General features: G+C 37.6%; 2 protein-coding genes across 3 annotated transcripts; one reads left to right on the top strand and one right to left on the bottom strand.

The window, feature by feature from the left end:
- Window positions 1-532: 532 nt before the first annotated feature.
- On the top strand, window positions 533-4,069 carry LOC113357224 (40S ribosomal protein S18-like). Of its 2 annotated transcripts, XM_026600564.1 has the most exons (5): window positions 533-621; window positions 727-887; window positions 999-1,187; window position 1,329; window positions 3,721-4,069. In XM_026600564.1, the coding sequence occupies exons 1-5, from the start codon at window positions 619-621 to the stop codon at window positions 3,823-3,825; spliced, it is 459 nt and encodes a 152-aa protein (XP_026456349.1). In that variant the 5' UTR covers window positions 533-618; the 3' UTR covers window positions 3,826-4,069. The 2 variants fall into 2 exon arrangements, with proteins under 2 accessions (XP_026456349.1, XP_026456348.1); XM_026600563.1 differs by lacking the exon at window position 1,329.
- A 1,496-nt stretch (window positions 4,070-5,565) lies between these two features.
- On the bottom strand, window positions 5,566-9,499 carry LOC113357222 (protein BRASSINOSTEROID INSENSITIVE 1-like). The gene has a single exon (XM_026600562.1). It carries the CDS (start codon window positions 9,308-9,310, stop codon window positions 5,729-5,731), a length of 3,582 nt encoding a protein of 1,193 aa, XP_026456347.1. The 5' UTR covers window positions 9,311-9,499; the 3' UTR covers window positions 5,566-5,728.
- Window positions 9,500-16,518: the final 7,019 nt, after the last annotated feature.

Raw genomic sequence — 16,518 nt, 5'->3', positions numbered from 1 at the left:
GATTCATCATTTAACCTTACGTTTTTCCTTGACTTCATGGTTTCATGATATATCTGATAAATGTTACATTGGACATAGCTCCATTCTGTGATTTGAGATGTGAGCACTATTTTTTTCCTTTCACCTTTATGTTGGTTATCGTGTTATTTCTATCACGCAGTACAATACGACCATTTTTCACTAACTCTAGTGGATACAATCCTTTAACAACTGTTCCTGACAACTAAAAACAACAATGTTCACAAGAAACCTGAAGTCGTCCATTTTCAGCTGCTATAGAGGGTGGAATCCTTTAACGACAATGCTTTAACTATTAAAATATCATACATGTAGCTATTAGTTTTCAAACATGATGAATTGGCAACTCAAAGGTACACCTGAAGTTATATACTTCGTTTAAGTGCAAGAACACGAAAACATGGGCCTAAACCAGTAAGTTATTGGGCTGAAAGTTATAGTCTAGACTAGAAGGGCAATTTCGTCTAACAGAGAACATACAAAAGCACAATTTCCTAAACCCAGAACGAACCCTAAATAATAAAACCCTTGTTCTTCCTTTACTCCCTCCCCGAAGAGAGAACAGTAAACTATCAACTCAATTCCGCTGGTTAAACAAAAATGGTAAGGAGGAAAACTCTCGATTCTCCATCCAATATCTATCTGTATATGCATATAATCGCGAATTCTCCCCCTTGTTTTTGATGATATTTTGTTGTGTTTTTGTAGTCTCTAGTAGCAAATGAAGATTTCCAGCACATATTGCGTGTGTTGAACACAAACGTTGATGGAAAACAAAAGATAATGTTTGCAACGACCTCTATCAAAGGTATTGGTAGACGATTTGCTAACATTGTCTGTAAGAAAGCCGATGTCGACATGAACAAGAGGTGTTTGGGTTTTTGTTATTACTCCTTACCTAGAACCCTAACGATGTCGTCTTTTTTTTGTTGTTTGTGTTTTTCTACTTTTTACTGAGGTTTTATGTTGGGTTTTATTAGGGCTGGTGAATTATCTGCTGCTGAGCTAGAGAATCTCATGACAATTGTTGCTAATCCACGCCAGTTCAAAATCCCAGACTGGTTTTTGAATAGGAAGAAGGATTACAAGGATGGAAGATATTCTCAGGTGGTGTCTAATGCTTTGGATATGAAACTCAGGGATGATTTAGAGCGCTTGAAAAAGATCAGGTAAACTTACTTGTTTTGCATTTTCTTTTGTTTTTGAAAGAATGGCCTATAATAAAGATAACATATACATTTTTATGTATCTACTTTTCATGCCTTGCATTTGTTGTGATTTATGCCTAAACGTATGCTGCTTTTTTTAAGAGTATTCACAAAGCTGTGTACTGAATTGGTATGCTATATATATATATATATATATATGCTAAGTGTACCAGGTGGGTTCTAAACCATACTTTAGAGTGGACAAAGTTTGAAACCCTGCCTAAACTAAAGAAATATAAAGTTGGGCAGGTTTCAAGGCAGCCTATAGTTGTCGGGGTTTTAAACAGCCCCTGGTATACTTGTCAATTGTTATCTTGGTATGGTTTTATCTAGCATTTACGAGGTTTAAAAACGCGTTGAGGTGATGCGTTCATTTTTATTTGGCAAGGCGATGCGGCATCAATGAATAGCTTCGCATTGCCAGAAGAATACACTAGAAATCTAAAACTATAGACACATAACTTACAAAATACTAGAAAAATTAATAAGAAGTTAACAAGAGAGAAAACAAAGATCATAATACAAGAAGTCAAGATGTAACTAAGAATTGTGGCCACATTCTACAGGACAACCTCCGCCTTTAGTCTACAACTTCAACAAGTCTTCTTTAATACGATAGTATTTATTTATTTAGGAACTAGGGTTCTATTTTAAGGCTTGCAGTGAAAAAGGTTGAAAAGAACATTGAGGACGGCATCAAAGCCCAAATTGTGAACTTTTAGGTTCAAAATTTGTGCGCCTAAAAGAATAACTTGGGTCTGCAAGCATCAACTCGTGCCTCAAAACGTTATTGTAAGCATTGAGCATTTTTTATATAAGATAACCATTGTGCATTCTCTAAACAAGTGAAGCTGTATGTATCCAGCGGACTTGTGTGTTTGTATGGAGGCTTTTTTGCTCCTGTTTGGATACAGTTATAGTTGACTATGTTGAAGGGGCAAACAAGGTAGACAGAAGTGCATTTTTTAATCAATTTTGTTTGCAACACCGTGTTACATGTCATTACAGTTCATCATTTCCTTCCTTGATTGAGATCATGTTGACTAGGGCCTCGCTTAGCTATGCTAGGATAGTGGACACTGGACCAAGTTTCTTTGAATTTGCCTATGTAGTGCAAACAGAAGAAAACAGAGAAGAAAACTGTGTAGTTGACACTGTCTCCTTAAGTGGGTTCACACCAAAAGTTAATTTCATTGACCTCATTAGTATTGACAATGGGGTATGCTATTCTAAATATATCATGCCAATTTATTGCACACCACAATTATACACAACGGTAATGTACGCTAAATATACCAGACGGGCTTCCACATCACGCTTAGGGTGGGCAAAGTTTAGAAACCCGCCTAAAGTAAAGAGATACAGAGTAGTCTGTACAGCTAAAGGCCCCACCTAGGCACACATGGCAACGAAAAGGCTGGGCTGAGTAAGCCTTACTCGAAAGCCGACTGAATGTCTAGTTGTTACATTTGAAGTGCTAGGGTGTGTGCCGCCCGCACCCTACTTGCTCGCATCTGTGACATGGCAACCATCCAAATGGCCTACATCCTCAAGATGGTGAACCCCTCGGGGGGAATACCATGATCCTAGGATTAACGTCTCGCCACATCACCATGTGCGAGCAAGTGGCGTGGAAGTGGTGATCATTCTTTTATTTCTTTATGATCATGTTGAAGGTACATAGAAAAGCATTTTTAATCAACTTTATTCGTAACTTGTGGATTGGTGTGTTACATCTTACATGTTGTCAGTACTACATTACTTTGTTTGTTGATTGAGATTTTCCGGCTAAGGTCTCATTCAGCTATTCTAGGACACTGGACAAAGGTTTCCTTGGATTTGTCAGTTTATTAGTAACAAAAGAAAAACAGTCTAGTTACCACTGTTTCCTTAAAGTGGGTCCAAATATTAATTCTATTACCTGTACTTCCCTTGTCTAATATTCTTTCTGGAGTTTTAGATTGGTTTCTGTCCCTCAGAATGTTTGGATGGGCATCCCTTATGCCAATGTTGGTCTAAAAGCTGCACTGCCTCTCTGTCGTGAGTAAAGGTGGGGCAGGAAGCTAGATGGTGAAGTGGCAAGGATTTTATTTCAAGGGACTACATAGTTTACAGAGTCAAATTATCGCCTTCCTGGTGCAAGTTGTGATGTTCAGGATTCAGGAATAGTAGTAGATTAGGCCAACTATTCTTGTGGAGTACCAGAAAGTTCACAAATCTGGCTCAAACACTTATTGAGCCTCACCTTCCTTTTCCTTAGGTTGTAGCTGGTGTACACTCACCGCAATGATTCACCAATCACCAAGTTAGAATTTTACGGTATCAATGAAAGTAAATAAATAAGATTCTCATACAAACACACCGTATGTTTAAATTACGAGCTTTGTTTATTACAGTATATATTAGAAAGGCACTGTTATGTCATATTCAGTTTCCTTTCGTGCGGGTGGTGCAATGTTGACACTGCTGCGTGTCTGTTTCCAATTTTATGCAGAACCATCATGGTTTGAGGCACTATTGGGGTCTTCGTGTGCGTGGTCAGCATACCAAGACAACTGGTCGCCGAGGAAAGACTGTTGGTGTCTCCAAGAAACGTTGAGTTTGTTCTTTTTTTTTTCCTTTTCTTTTTGAACTAAAAATCCAAGGGTATTGTTCTTTTTTGTTCTGGGGCCGAAGATCTTTTGGTAGGTTCATGCTATTTTGTTTTGGTTGGCATCAACTGAACCTTTTCTAAATAGTGCCCTGTAACTGTTAGTTTGTTTGGATGATGGATAGTGTCATATCTAACGAAACTTCATTCCTTTTACTGAAGGCTATTAGTTCTATCTATTCTATTTCTGATATATCTTCCCCAACAATTTTTATCATTGAGAAGATTTCCTACACGTACTTTTTACTATACTTATTATAAGTTGCTGTAGTGGCTTGAAAACTTGTTTGCATATTTACGAAAAGCTAAATTAAATTCCGAACAATATAGTCTATGTAGATGATGAGAGGTAATTAACTTTGTACGAGGTTACTGTCAAGTGTTGTGATTATTCACAAGCAAAAAATTAGACCATGCGTCTAGGGTGATGATAACCAGCTTTTATCTGGACATTTAGCATCTTAGCATTGCTGCAATTTCGCAGTTAGTACGGAACGCTTTGTTATCCATAGTTTCGCTTTGTTATCCAAAGATTCGAGCAAAGGGGACTTGGTCATGGCCTGTACTGGTAGAAAACTTATTCTATCTCAGAAAAGAAGATGAAATCTATGGTTTCTTTTTTGCATCTCTGAATTCTACTTTAAATAAACAAATGAAAACCTTCAAATAAAACAGTTTATGCACATTAATGCACACCACATGCTGCTCCTTACTTGTACCTAAATTTTCCTACCAAATAAGTTGACCCTGAGTTTAACAAACTGGATCAACATAACGTGTGTTAGGGAAACCAGCAACGTCATCATCATGTAGCTGTCACTAAAATATACCTAATTGGTATCTATCTACAAAATAAATACAAGTTGGAGTTAATTTATTACCATTTTTCTCAACAACACAATATACAGGAAGAAGGGGTTATTCTTTTCACCCAAACAACCAATGAATGTGCATACTAACCCCTAGTTTGAATGCAGAAGAGTATGTTAAGCATACTGCACATGCTTATAGCAGAAACAATATTACTACAACTGGAGATAATCCTGGCAGCACAGGAGGAGTTGAAAGTCTAGTTTTCATTTATTTCATTCATTTGCTGCATTACATATACACTTGAATCTTTAACGAATGAGCAATATTTTTCAATTATATGGGGTTCAAAATACTAGTTTAAACAACATAAATTAAAAAGATTACAGAAGTCAGAGCTCTTATATGAGTCAGATTTGATTCTTAACATTGGTGAGTGTGTTAAGGGCATAAAAAAATTGTGAGCTTTGATGGAGAAAGCTCAGAAGATGAGACAAAAACCCTAATAAACTAATCTGCAATTATGGAGATATGAGTTATTTTAAAGTACATGCACAGATAGAGGTGTTAAGATGGGATTAATATAAAAAAGAGTAAAGAAGATTTGAATGTGATTAGCAGTTCCTATAAAGCATATATACACAGTCCAAGGTAAGAGATATGGGAGGAAAAGAGATGGGAATCTGTAATAATCCTATTAATTAAACAAACAAAGGGGTGTACAACAAGAGAACCCGCCAATTTAGGCTAAGCATTTCTGACTCACACAGTAGCACCACCACCCATGTTTCAAAAGAATGAATTGTGTATTAAGGTGTGAAAGAAAACCATCTAACAAAACAAAACAAGTTACTGGAACCAACAAAAGACAAGTTAATATGTTTTGACAAATTTTCAAGTATTGATTAATATTAAGATTTTGTGAAGTGAAGAAATATAATACATGGGAAATTTGAAAATACAAAGAGAAAATATTTATACCGTTGAAGAAGCAAAAATTGCGTGGTAGAAATCCTCACCATATTTCTCCTCAAAGAAATCATCATTTTTCTTCTTTTATAACTGCCATATCCACCATGTCAATTGCACTAAAACTTTCCTCGGTGTCGACCGTCGCAGAGGAGTCGTACTCCGACCCCGTCTGGATTTCCTTGAACAATGCCATGACTTGTATCATTGTTGGCCTTTGCCTTGGTCGATCATCCAAACATGCCAATGCAACTTTTACGTGTTTTACTAGTTCATTCTCTAAGCTTGAATCTTCTTTCATGAGCTCTGGATCTATAACATCAGTTATTGATGATTTTGTATGCTGTTTTACCCATCCAACTATATTATTATCTCCAAATTCCTCAGAATCCGTAGGCCTCTTACCAGTAAGCAGCTCCAGTAACACTACCCCGTAACTGTAAACGTCTCCCTTGGTCGAGCATTGAAAACTCTGGTAATATTCAGGTGGAACGTAACCTGGAGTACCTGCGAGCGTGCTAACACTAAGATGAGTGTCCATTGCACTCATCAACCTTGCCATACCAAAATCAGAAACTCTAGCATCCAAGTTTTCGTCAAGTAGGACATTGCTTGACTTCATATCTCTGTGAATAATGTGAGGCATGCAGTTATGATGAAGGTAAGCTAAGCCTCTCGCAGCTCCAATGGCAATTTTTCTTCTGGCTGACCAATCCAGCCTGATTCCCGTCTTCTTTCGATTTTGTAAAACATCTTCTAAGCTTCCAAATTTCATGAATTCATAGACTAGCAACCGTTCTTCACCTACTTTGCAGTAACCCAAAAGCGGAACTAGGTTCCGGTGCTTGATCTTCCCAATAGTTTCCATCTCCGCCATGAACTCCCTGTCTCCTTGTCCGCTGATTTGGATTAACTTCTTCACAGCCACTGTATTCCCATCCTTGAGTTGAGCTTTGTACACATCCCCGAACCCGCCGGATCCTATCATACTGTCATCATTAAATCCATTGGTGGCTTTTAGCAAATCTGCAAACGTAAGTTTCTGAAGAGGCTTATCAACCTCAAAGGTGGAGAGATTGATGCTTAATGCTTCCCTTGCGCCAGTTAACTTCCAGTTAGTTTGGGTCATGCCCAAGTTAGACGTATTATCAATATCAAGATCAGACATTTCAGACAGCCTTCTTCTCCTCCTCCTCCTCTTGTTGGTCTCCACAGCAACAATAATCAAACCAAGTATGCAGAAAATTGAAAACAATAAGCCCATTCCTACACTCTCAAGCATGGAAACACTCCTCCTGCCCGATTTATGCTGGAGTTTTGATGCATTTGTGTCTGAATCATCACAAGTAGGCAGAGGGTAGCCGCATAGACCTGCATTGTTCTTGTATCTGCTAGCTGGAAATGTTGCCAACTGACCTGACACGGGAATTGGCCCTGAGAGGTTATTTGACGAAAGATCAATCTCGGAGAGCAAGGTAAGTCCCGATAAGGAACCAGGAATCTGCCCTTCGAGCTTATTGTGGGATAGATCAAGAATTCCAACATTTTTCAAGCTTCCCAAGTTGTTTGGAATTGGACCGGAGAGACTATTGTGCCCAAGATTCAAAACAGATAGATAATACATGTTCCCCAGCTCTTTGGGTATACTACCCTCCAACAAATTGTAAGACAGATCAAGAAAAATCATGGACCCATTGTTACTGAATGTGTACTCTGTATTGCCCATATAGATTCTAGTGAAGTTGCAAGAACTCCTTGTAGGTACCCTATCTAACCCCTCTGGTCTAATTCCAGAAAACTCGAGAAGATTTCCAGCTCCATGGCATTCTGAACTTCCATCATTCTTCAAATACACATATCTCTTCCCAGATACCCAACCAACACCAATTTGACCAGCTTGTTTCGACAGGCTTGAAGGAATAGCCCCACTTAATTTGTTGCTGTTAAGGTCCAACCATATCAAACTCCGACAATCTCCGATTTCCATTGGAATGCCACCCGTAAATGAGTTGTTCCCCAGCTTAAGAATTCCTAAGCCACTAAGCTGACCAATCCATCCTGGGATTTCTCCAGTAAGCCGATTACTCGACAGAGATATCCAGTTGAGATTAGTACAGTTGCTTAAACCAGGTGGAATTGTTCCAGTCAAATCATTGTTATCTAAGATTAAGTTTTCAAGTGTTTTAATGTACATGAGCTCTTCAGGAATCTCACCTTGCAGGTTATTCAACCACATAATTAGATCCCGAAGCCGCGACAACGATCCTAAGCTGGAAGGTATCTCGCCAGACAGGTAATTGAAGCTGAGATCGAGTGACTCCAGTTTAGAACAATTACTTAAAGTCGCCGGGATTGTACTCGTAAACAGATTGTTCTGAAGATACAGCTCCTTTAAATTGTTCTTAGGATCTTGACATAACCCCGACGGAATCGACCCCGAGAAATTATTAGAACTTAATTCTAACAACTCCAAATTTGTAAGCTTAGACAATGAATCAGGCAGACCACCAATGAAATAATTATAAGAAAGAACCAATCTCTTCAAACTAGTCATCTTAACTAATGTTTCACCAGGGAATTCACCAGTCAAATTGTTGTTGGAGAGATTAATATATTCTAAAGATGAACAATAGCCTAAATTATCAGGGACATTACCAACCAGGTGATTAGACGAAAGATCAAGCGCCACCAGACTCGAACAAGCTTCGCCCAGTCGTGTAGGAATCTCCCCTTCAAACTTGTTTGTCGACAATGAAACGTATTTCAGCTTCTCAGTTGGTAATGATGGAATTTGCCCTGAAAACTCATTAATTGAAAGATTCAAAAGTTTAAGATTTTGACATCCAATGAGTCCAACACCAATATCACCCGTAAACTTATTACCCGAAAGATCCAGGTGTTGCAATGAATCGCAACCCCCGGCGCCGCCACTGCCAACTCCGAAAGACGGAAGCTTGCCGGAGAAATTATTCGCCGATAAATCAAGAAACTCCAAACTGGGACAATTAGCTACCGGAATACTACCAGAAATCTCATTTCCCGCCAAATTCAAATACTTGAGATTAGAACAACTAGGTGAGATAAGCCATTGAACTACATTCGGACCAGAAATGGTATTCGAAGAAAGATCAAGCGATTCAAAGTCGAAACCGAGACTTCCCTTTGTTTGAGCATTAAACCCAGATAACGCATTCCTAGACAAGTTAAGATTCTTCAAACTCGTACAAGAAGATGATAAGCTTACAATGTCTGAAACAGAACCTGTTAAACCATTACCAGAAAGATCCAAATCACTTAAAACTTGACTGCAATGGGATGCTGATAGTTTTCCGGTGAGATTTGTAGACTTGAGTGACAACTTCTCCAAGTGATTCAAAGTCAATAAATAAGAAGAAACAGAAGTAAAGTTTGAAGTTAGAGGAATAGACATAAGATTGATTGACGAAACTTGAGAATCTTTATTACATGTAATGCCGTTGAAGAAACATGGGCTTGTATTTGGTTTCCAGTTTGATAGAAGGGTAGGGTTTGTAAGGGTAGCCTTGAATGATAGCAAAAGCTCACTATCACTATCTGATGATAATGCTTTGGCAGCAGTGGTACAAGTGATAGCAAAGAAGAAGAATGGTAGGAAAACAGACAGTAGAGGTTTCATGTTTTTGTGTTTGTGTTGTTTAGCTAATGAGATATATGGATTAGGGTTTTAGATTTGGCCATGACAGAGTTGTTTGTTGCAGTTGCCAGAGAGAGAGAGAGAGAGAGAGAGAGGGGAGAAGGAAGGAAGGAAGGAAGGAAGGAGAAGAAGAGGATAGTATACAGTACACATTACATTGGAGTTGGATTAACAAAGAAGAAGACATAGAAAACAAAGAATAGACATATTACACACACACACAGCTGTTGTGGTCACATGGGTATATGACCATACTCTGTCTCTTTCTCTTTTCTAAAATGTAAGTTAAAGAATGAACAGTTGAATTTAATAGCGGGTTTTGAATGTGTTATTCATGACTTGATCATTTTCATACTGTATTTTTCTTCTTCATAATTCATTCATGAATATAATTCTTAGTAAATAATAATCTTGGATCTTGCATCTCTCTTTCTCTCAACAGTAGTATGTATAGATGAATAAAGAATAATAATTGAAATGAATAGGAAAGGGAGATGAAGAAGAAGAAGAGGAGAGATTGCAATAATGAATGAATATTGAATATTCAGTGGGAATTTCATATACATTTAAGTACATTACATAGAAGAAAGATACTGTTGGTCCATTGGGTATTTTGCTTTGTTGTCATATATGTATGCCCACAACTTTTACTGCCCAAACACAACAAAAGGTACAGTACTGCCTTTTTGATGAATCAAAATTGACCAACCATCATTTTCTTCTGTTTTCAGTCTTTGGACTCTATGGATAAGATGCACAAGGAAATCCAAATTGCTATTTTGCACCAAAGCTCAATGCTAAGTTTAGGCATGGAACCTAGCAGATGGTTGACAACAGTTGCAAATATTTATTTACGCATGTAAATTCTCGTGTCAGTGAAGACCAAGTGTAACTCTATAAAATCAGTGATTAAAGAAGCCTCGCCATTAGCAACGATTATGACTTTCTCTCGACAAAAATATAATACCAGTTTCGAGTTTGTTGGCTTAAAATGTCGTACGAGTTTTGATTTGAGTAACTGAGTTTGGGACAACTGATTTAAGATTTTTAACAATCAATCATATTGGTGTGGGGTCAAATATGCAAGGCAACGAGCAGGTTCCAAATAAATGTCACGATGTTGTTAATGCAAGTTTTAATTATAGGGTTTTTTTTTTTTGATGGATAACTATAGGGCTTCAAATTGTGGGAGTTGAACATGTTTCATGAAGACTTGCGATATGATTGGACTAATCAAAATCCACAAACTGTGAGTAGTTTATTGTATTTTGGCTTAAAATTTCGCGGAATTTTCCTATAGGGTAGCTAGCTATAAGCAAGGCAGCACAAAAAAACCGTCCCAAATTGTGGACCGCACTTGACCAAACCAATTAACCATGAACCGAACCATTTAACTAAGAGTTTAGGATGGTAATAGTATTGTGAAAACCGACAGGTGTTGGTTTGTTTTGGTAATCCCCAGACCAAATCAAAAACTCCAACGGGTTCAACTAGATTATTTCATTACGACGTTTATATCTTGGCCTAAATGGTATAATTTGCTATATTTTCTAAATTTTAGCATAACATGATATTATACTTGTAATTATGTATTTGTTGAGCTTTGGAATCGAATCCGCCTTTTATAAACATGTTAGAAGCATTCTCAGAAATACGTATCATAGATATTTTGAACTCGATTTCTGGTCGATCCCAAGACCGATCCCAATTTGTGTTTTTCGAATTGTCTGTTTATTTGTTTTATAGATTTTGTATTGAGTCATTGACACAAGTTGGAATTGGAAAGTTCATATGAAAAAGAACTATTGAACGCGTTTATATATCAGTGATATATACTATTATTCATATATTCCTTTGATACTCAAGGCTAGATCCCGATTAATATTTTGGTAGTGATTTTCTTTACTATACTTAGTATCAATGTAGTCAATATCGGATATCGGTTTATCTCGGACAAGGACCAGTACACTGGTACGATTATGTATCGGGGAGATTTCGGTTCCAAATCTCAGAATTTTTTTTAAAATTCTTATTTCCAAACTTTATACATATGGTTAGTAATTTTTTCAGTTTACACGCTGTTGCAACCTTTGCTTTCTCCTCATACACATGTACATATATTATACCAGCACTTATTTTGGTTTTTAAGGATAAAGTTAACATTTAGAGGGATATATATGTTTTTGGTCAAAAGCCAAAACCATTCCACCTCATCTGAAGTCGTGTCTTTCATTCTATTCATCTTCCCCCCCTTGTTTTTCCCTTCCCTATAATGGCGGCACATCTACCATATCTTTTGTACTCGTCTCCATTTTTCAGGTTTTCACCTAAAAGATCTGATATTGCTTTTATTTGTATGGGTGATGATCAATCAGCTGTTCAGAGTTTCATTTTGTATAAATTGAGAGTTTACTTGTTATTTCATTTACTTAGTAGTTTTGATTTTCGTTTCATTTAGTTATTATGTTATGGATGAATCCAAGCATTAGCATCCTTATTTCCTTGTTCTCTAATTGTGCTAGCATTATCTTGAATCACTTGTTTGAATTCAATCAGATGAAAAAGGGGAAACTCTACCATTTTTAGACTTGTTTTACACACACCACGTCTAAAATCTCGGCGAAATTCCGGTCGGTACCATACGAGTTAACAAATTCCGTCCGATTTTATCGTTAAAATATCGTATCAGCGAGATTACAGTATTGTCTCGCCCTAAGGACGGTACCGAGAATATCGGCGAGATCTCGGCCGAGACGGCCGAGATTGACTACACTGCTTAGTATCGAAATTGATGTGCTTTCCTTTCCGTAAAATTTCAGGTAATCAGTTAGACTAATTTAGCAAAGTACGACGATTTGCAACTAGCTAAATATGATTGTTATACTCGTCAGATATCTCAAGTATAAAAATGATCTGTGGATACCAACTTGGGTGTACCCAATGTTATGTGGCATCCACGTGGCTTTTTTTTTTAAGAAAAAACTAAACTAATATCATTGATTTGTTGTATTGTTTTAGCAATTTACTCAACCAAAGGACTCTGAAACGACTCCCCGAGTCTCTCAACAAACTTGTGAATCTTAGGTAGTTTTATCGCTCTGAAACGTCACCACGAGTACTAAGCCTCCATAGCGCCTCTTGAGGTATGGCTTTTCCATAACGCCTCTTTAGTTCCGACCATGCTTCGTCCCTCCATAGAAGAATAGTCGTACTTGTATCATCATACACTTACAGCTCTGCCTCCGTTTTTTACTCGACAGAAGATCACGCTGGGTTGATGCTCAACCTTAACCTTTTCCATGCTCCTATGATTGGACAAAGGCTTGACTTACTTGACTTGCTCCTTTGAATGGATAAGCAGCATGATATCTTAGCTTCTTTACAAAGTTGGCCACGCCTCTGCGCAACTATTGACATATGACCATTTTAGGTCAACATTTAACCACTATCAGGTCCTAGTGCTTCTTCTGGACCAACCTTTCCCAACCTTTTCACAATGTCGGTCTCACACTCCTCTATCTCAAAGAATACTTTCACAACTAGGTCATACTTTAAATCAGCCGAGTTTGTGCTATCCTCATATCGCACAAGGATACAACAATCCCCCAATAGATTTTTGCACGATTCTGGATGGCCTCTAGACTAAAAGATGTGTATTTCTCCACTTAAAGTTACGAAAATTCTGGAGAATACTAACATGTCATACAACACCTCATACATAAAGGTTGATTACGTCGTAAATGGGGGGTTACCTTAGGATTTTTGTCTAGTAGTCTATGACACGTGTGAGTATCATCCTACTCACACAAAAAGAGAATAATTGGTCACACGGACTCAGTTGCAGAGGATATACTCAAACCTTGATCTATCCTTAGTTATTCCTAAGATTAAGGTGGAGGTGCTTATCCTTACTCCTAAGCCTTATCTCACAAACTAGATATTAGGTTTTTGTAGAGATGTAAATAGACTAACTCTTAGTTACTCTAAACACAACAAAAATACAATAGCTTTCTACATAATGTCTATCAGACCCTTTTTTTCAGCAGCTCTCTGTAACTAAGAATTCTGATCTCATCTTTTCAGCTTCTCTCCCTAGACCAAGCTAACCTCTTTATTTGCGACTGAAGCAGCTCTTGAACAACTATTTTCTTGTTTAGTCAAGGACTTTTCGTAATCATCCTCCTGCGATCACATTAATCTCGGTTATATTATTTATCTAACCCTGTCATTTTTTTTACATCTACAACTTCGTATATGTTATATGCATTGTATCGGAACTAACATAGATACAGTTCATTACAAATGTATGATTGTCATGCCTCAACTGGGTTATTCAGTTTAACCTCTTCGAAAGTACATCGACACATTTTACGAAACTTCTACTTTATTTGGGAGTCTCTTTAATCAACAAACCTAATTCAAATATCAACAACGATAATTGACATACATGTCAGGTTACCTTTGAAGGAACTATCATAAAAAAGTGATTAGGGTTGCAAATTTGACTTTACCAACCCGTAAATAATGAATTATTTCATTTGTTTAATGGAATAACTAAATAAAATATATACGCATTTCTCGTTGTCCTGATTGAAAGATCTCATGTATGATTAAAAGCTTTCCAGTTTATCGAACCTAATTCTAATTTTTATTTTGAAGCAATGATATCCAAAGGACCTGAAATAAAAATGAAGCTTGGAATGCCAACAAACGTCTATTATTTAATTCACCTGACCTAATAGTCAATGAGAAATTTTTGTTGGATCATATTAATTGAGAATAAATGGATGCTAACCCTATATATGTACATATATCACTATTGAAAATACGATCGCTCATCCACCTCTACTTCCAACCTCCAAAGCAATGCCTACGACTGACCGGAAAATATTGCTTGCGACGCCCAGCCGTGCAGGCCGAAATTCTATGATACTCTATTCTGATGCTAGTGATCGGGTCCTAAAGCTTCAATTCTCGCTTGAAAAATGCACATTGATTTGCCTTAGAAATCATGATGCCCTGAGCACAAATTCCACACCGTTATAACTTACCATTTTTCTGCGAATGATATAAAGCCTGCTAATGTTGATGAATTTTTCATGCATCACTAACTTCTGAGTCCTTTCTAAGCATAAAGCGAGCCCTGGACTTTCACATACGTCATTCAAAACCTATTTTAGTTTTCTTACTTCGCTTTGGCATTAAGATGAATGCATGCAATTGTCTGGCTTGTACCAAGGATCTACCATCCAAGCTCATGTCATCTTTCCTTGCATCAATATTATGATGCCCGTATCTTACGCAAGCTCGCACTACTTGCATACATGTTAATTTCCTTTCCTAACCATTCCCAATCTGAAATTGGCGCATGCCTATGTCGACGGTTTGATAGGCAGTATGAGCATCCAAGGAATGAAATGCATCCACCTCATCAAGTATGGCAATAATTATCTCTTGGCTTGCCTTGCCAAGCCAGGTAATATGAGTTACCATAATGTCGCAATCACTCGTAATTAGATTATATGAGTGACAAGATAATAAAATACTAATGTTGCAACTCATTGCGGCTGCCTACACACCCTCATTTATGGATCGAATGGATCAATCACTTATTGTAATTCATCAACTTCGGGACAAGCTACTAAAGACAACTTGTGTTGCAAGTTCAAAGAAATACAATATCTTAGTCCGTACGTATAAGACAATGGCCTTTTGAAAATATATGTAAGATTGTATCATTGGCCTTTCGTTCGTTTTGCACCATGGTGATGTATTCTTGGTTTAACAACATAATAACGATGATTCGTACACATCATGAAACTCTCTTGAGTATTCAACTTTCCACAAAGATGATTTTGCATCATATAGGTATTACCATCTAAGCTTTGAAGTTTATTGGTGCATCTTCGAACAATGCACCTTCAACCAACTACCCCTGTATATATATACATTTTATTGAAATTTCTATAACTTCAAATTGGGGAGCATTTTTACATGCCTGCTTCACTATTCATGATAGTTATGGCATGAACCCTTGCATAATGCACCGTGATGGTTCGTTATTCAGTTATGGACCGGTGGCCATCTTGAGTATTGCACCATGATGGTGAGATATTGCTCTCGGCCAGACACCTGCTGCTCTGATGCACCATGATGATACAATTTCGATCTTGAACCAACTTGACTGAAACGCGTAACACAAGCTTGAGATGAAGTTTCATCTCATGCCAGTGACACATCTTTGAACATGCGTCATGTGAAAAGTGCAGTTGTTACATCATCACCCCCTTTAAAGAACCTAAATTCAAAATAAAAAATTATGGACAAGCTTCTTCGGTTTGGATCTCCTGAGCATATGTCTCATGCCATGATGCTCAGAAATCACACAAGGTTTATTCAGTTTGTTGTAAACAACAATCAAGACCTTCTGAGCATAGGTCCCATACCGCATACTCATGAATCCTAAGAGATTATACAACACTACCGAGAATATCGATATGGATCCCATAAGCAAGCGTCCCATCACATCCTTAGGATTTCCAAAAGGATATCTTAACACATGATCCTAAGTGCACGTCCACCGCCACACCTAGGAATCCCAAAAAGTTCATAGTTTGGCAAGGTTCATCTAAATGACAAGCAAAATCTTAGCACAGTACCATGAGGACCAAACTCTAATGCCTTTTCAATCGAATGCAAGACACCGTTTGTCAGTTTCTAATGGTCTTATGGGTCGCCAATTATCTGGTGGGTCACCATTTAAGGCCTGGGAAACTCACAACACTCGATTAAGTCTAATTCGATGCCAAAGTAATTGTAATCTCAGTTAGGCCTTCTCTTTACGTGCAACCATTGACATACTCTTCCAACTTAAATTTTGTAGTCTAATTATAAAATAATCGCTAAGATTTCATAACGCACAGTCCCTAGTGTTTTCCCGGAACTTGTTTTGATACCAACTGTGACGGAGCAGAAAATCTTGCGTACTATATCCAACCGTGCCTGCCGAACCTTTCCGACTCTAATGCTAGTGATCCGGTCCTAAATCTTCAATTATTGTTTGATAAATGCACGTCGATTTGTCTTTGCAAGCATGATGCTTTAAATAAAACTTCCACATTGTTCCAACTTACCCTTTTTCTGCGAAGTGTATAAAGCCTGAAGGCTAATGTTGATATATTTTTCGTGCA

The sequence above is a fragment of the Papaver somniferum genome, chromosome 3 (genome assembly GCF_003573695.1).
Source record: "Papaver somniferum cultivar HN1 chromosome 3, ASM357369v1, whole genome shotgun sequence".
Classification (NCBI taxonomy): Eukaryota; Viridiplantae; Streptophyta; class Magnoliopsida; order Ranunculales; family Papaveraceae; genus Papaver; species Papaver somniferum.
This window is presented reverse-complemented; position numbering and strand designations above follow the sequence as displayed.

Excerpts from the sequence above, each read along its gene's own strand:
- LOC113357222 (XM_026600562.1), bottom strand. The coding sequence starts at position 9,310 with ATGAAACCTCTACTGTCTGTTTTCCTACCATTCTTCTTCTTTGCTATC.
- LOC113357224 (XM_026600564.1), top strand. Across the intron at positions 888-998 it reads GATGTCGACATGAACAAGAG|GGCTGGTGAATTATCTGCTG; the intron begins GTGTTTGGGTTT and ends GGGTTTTATTAG.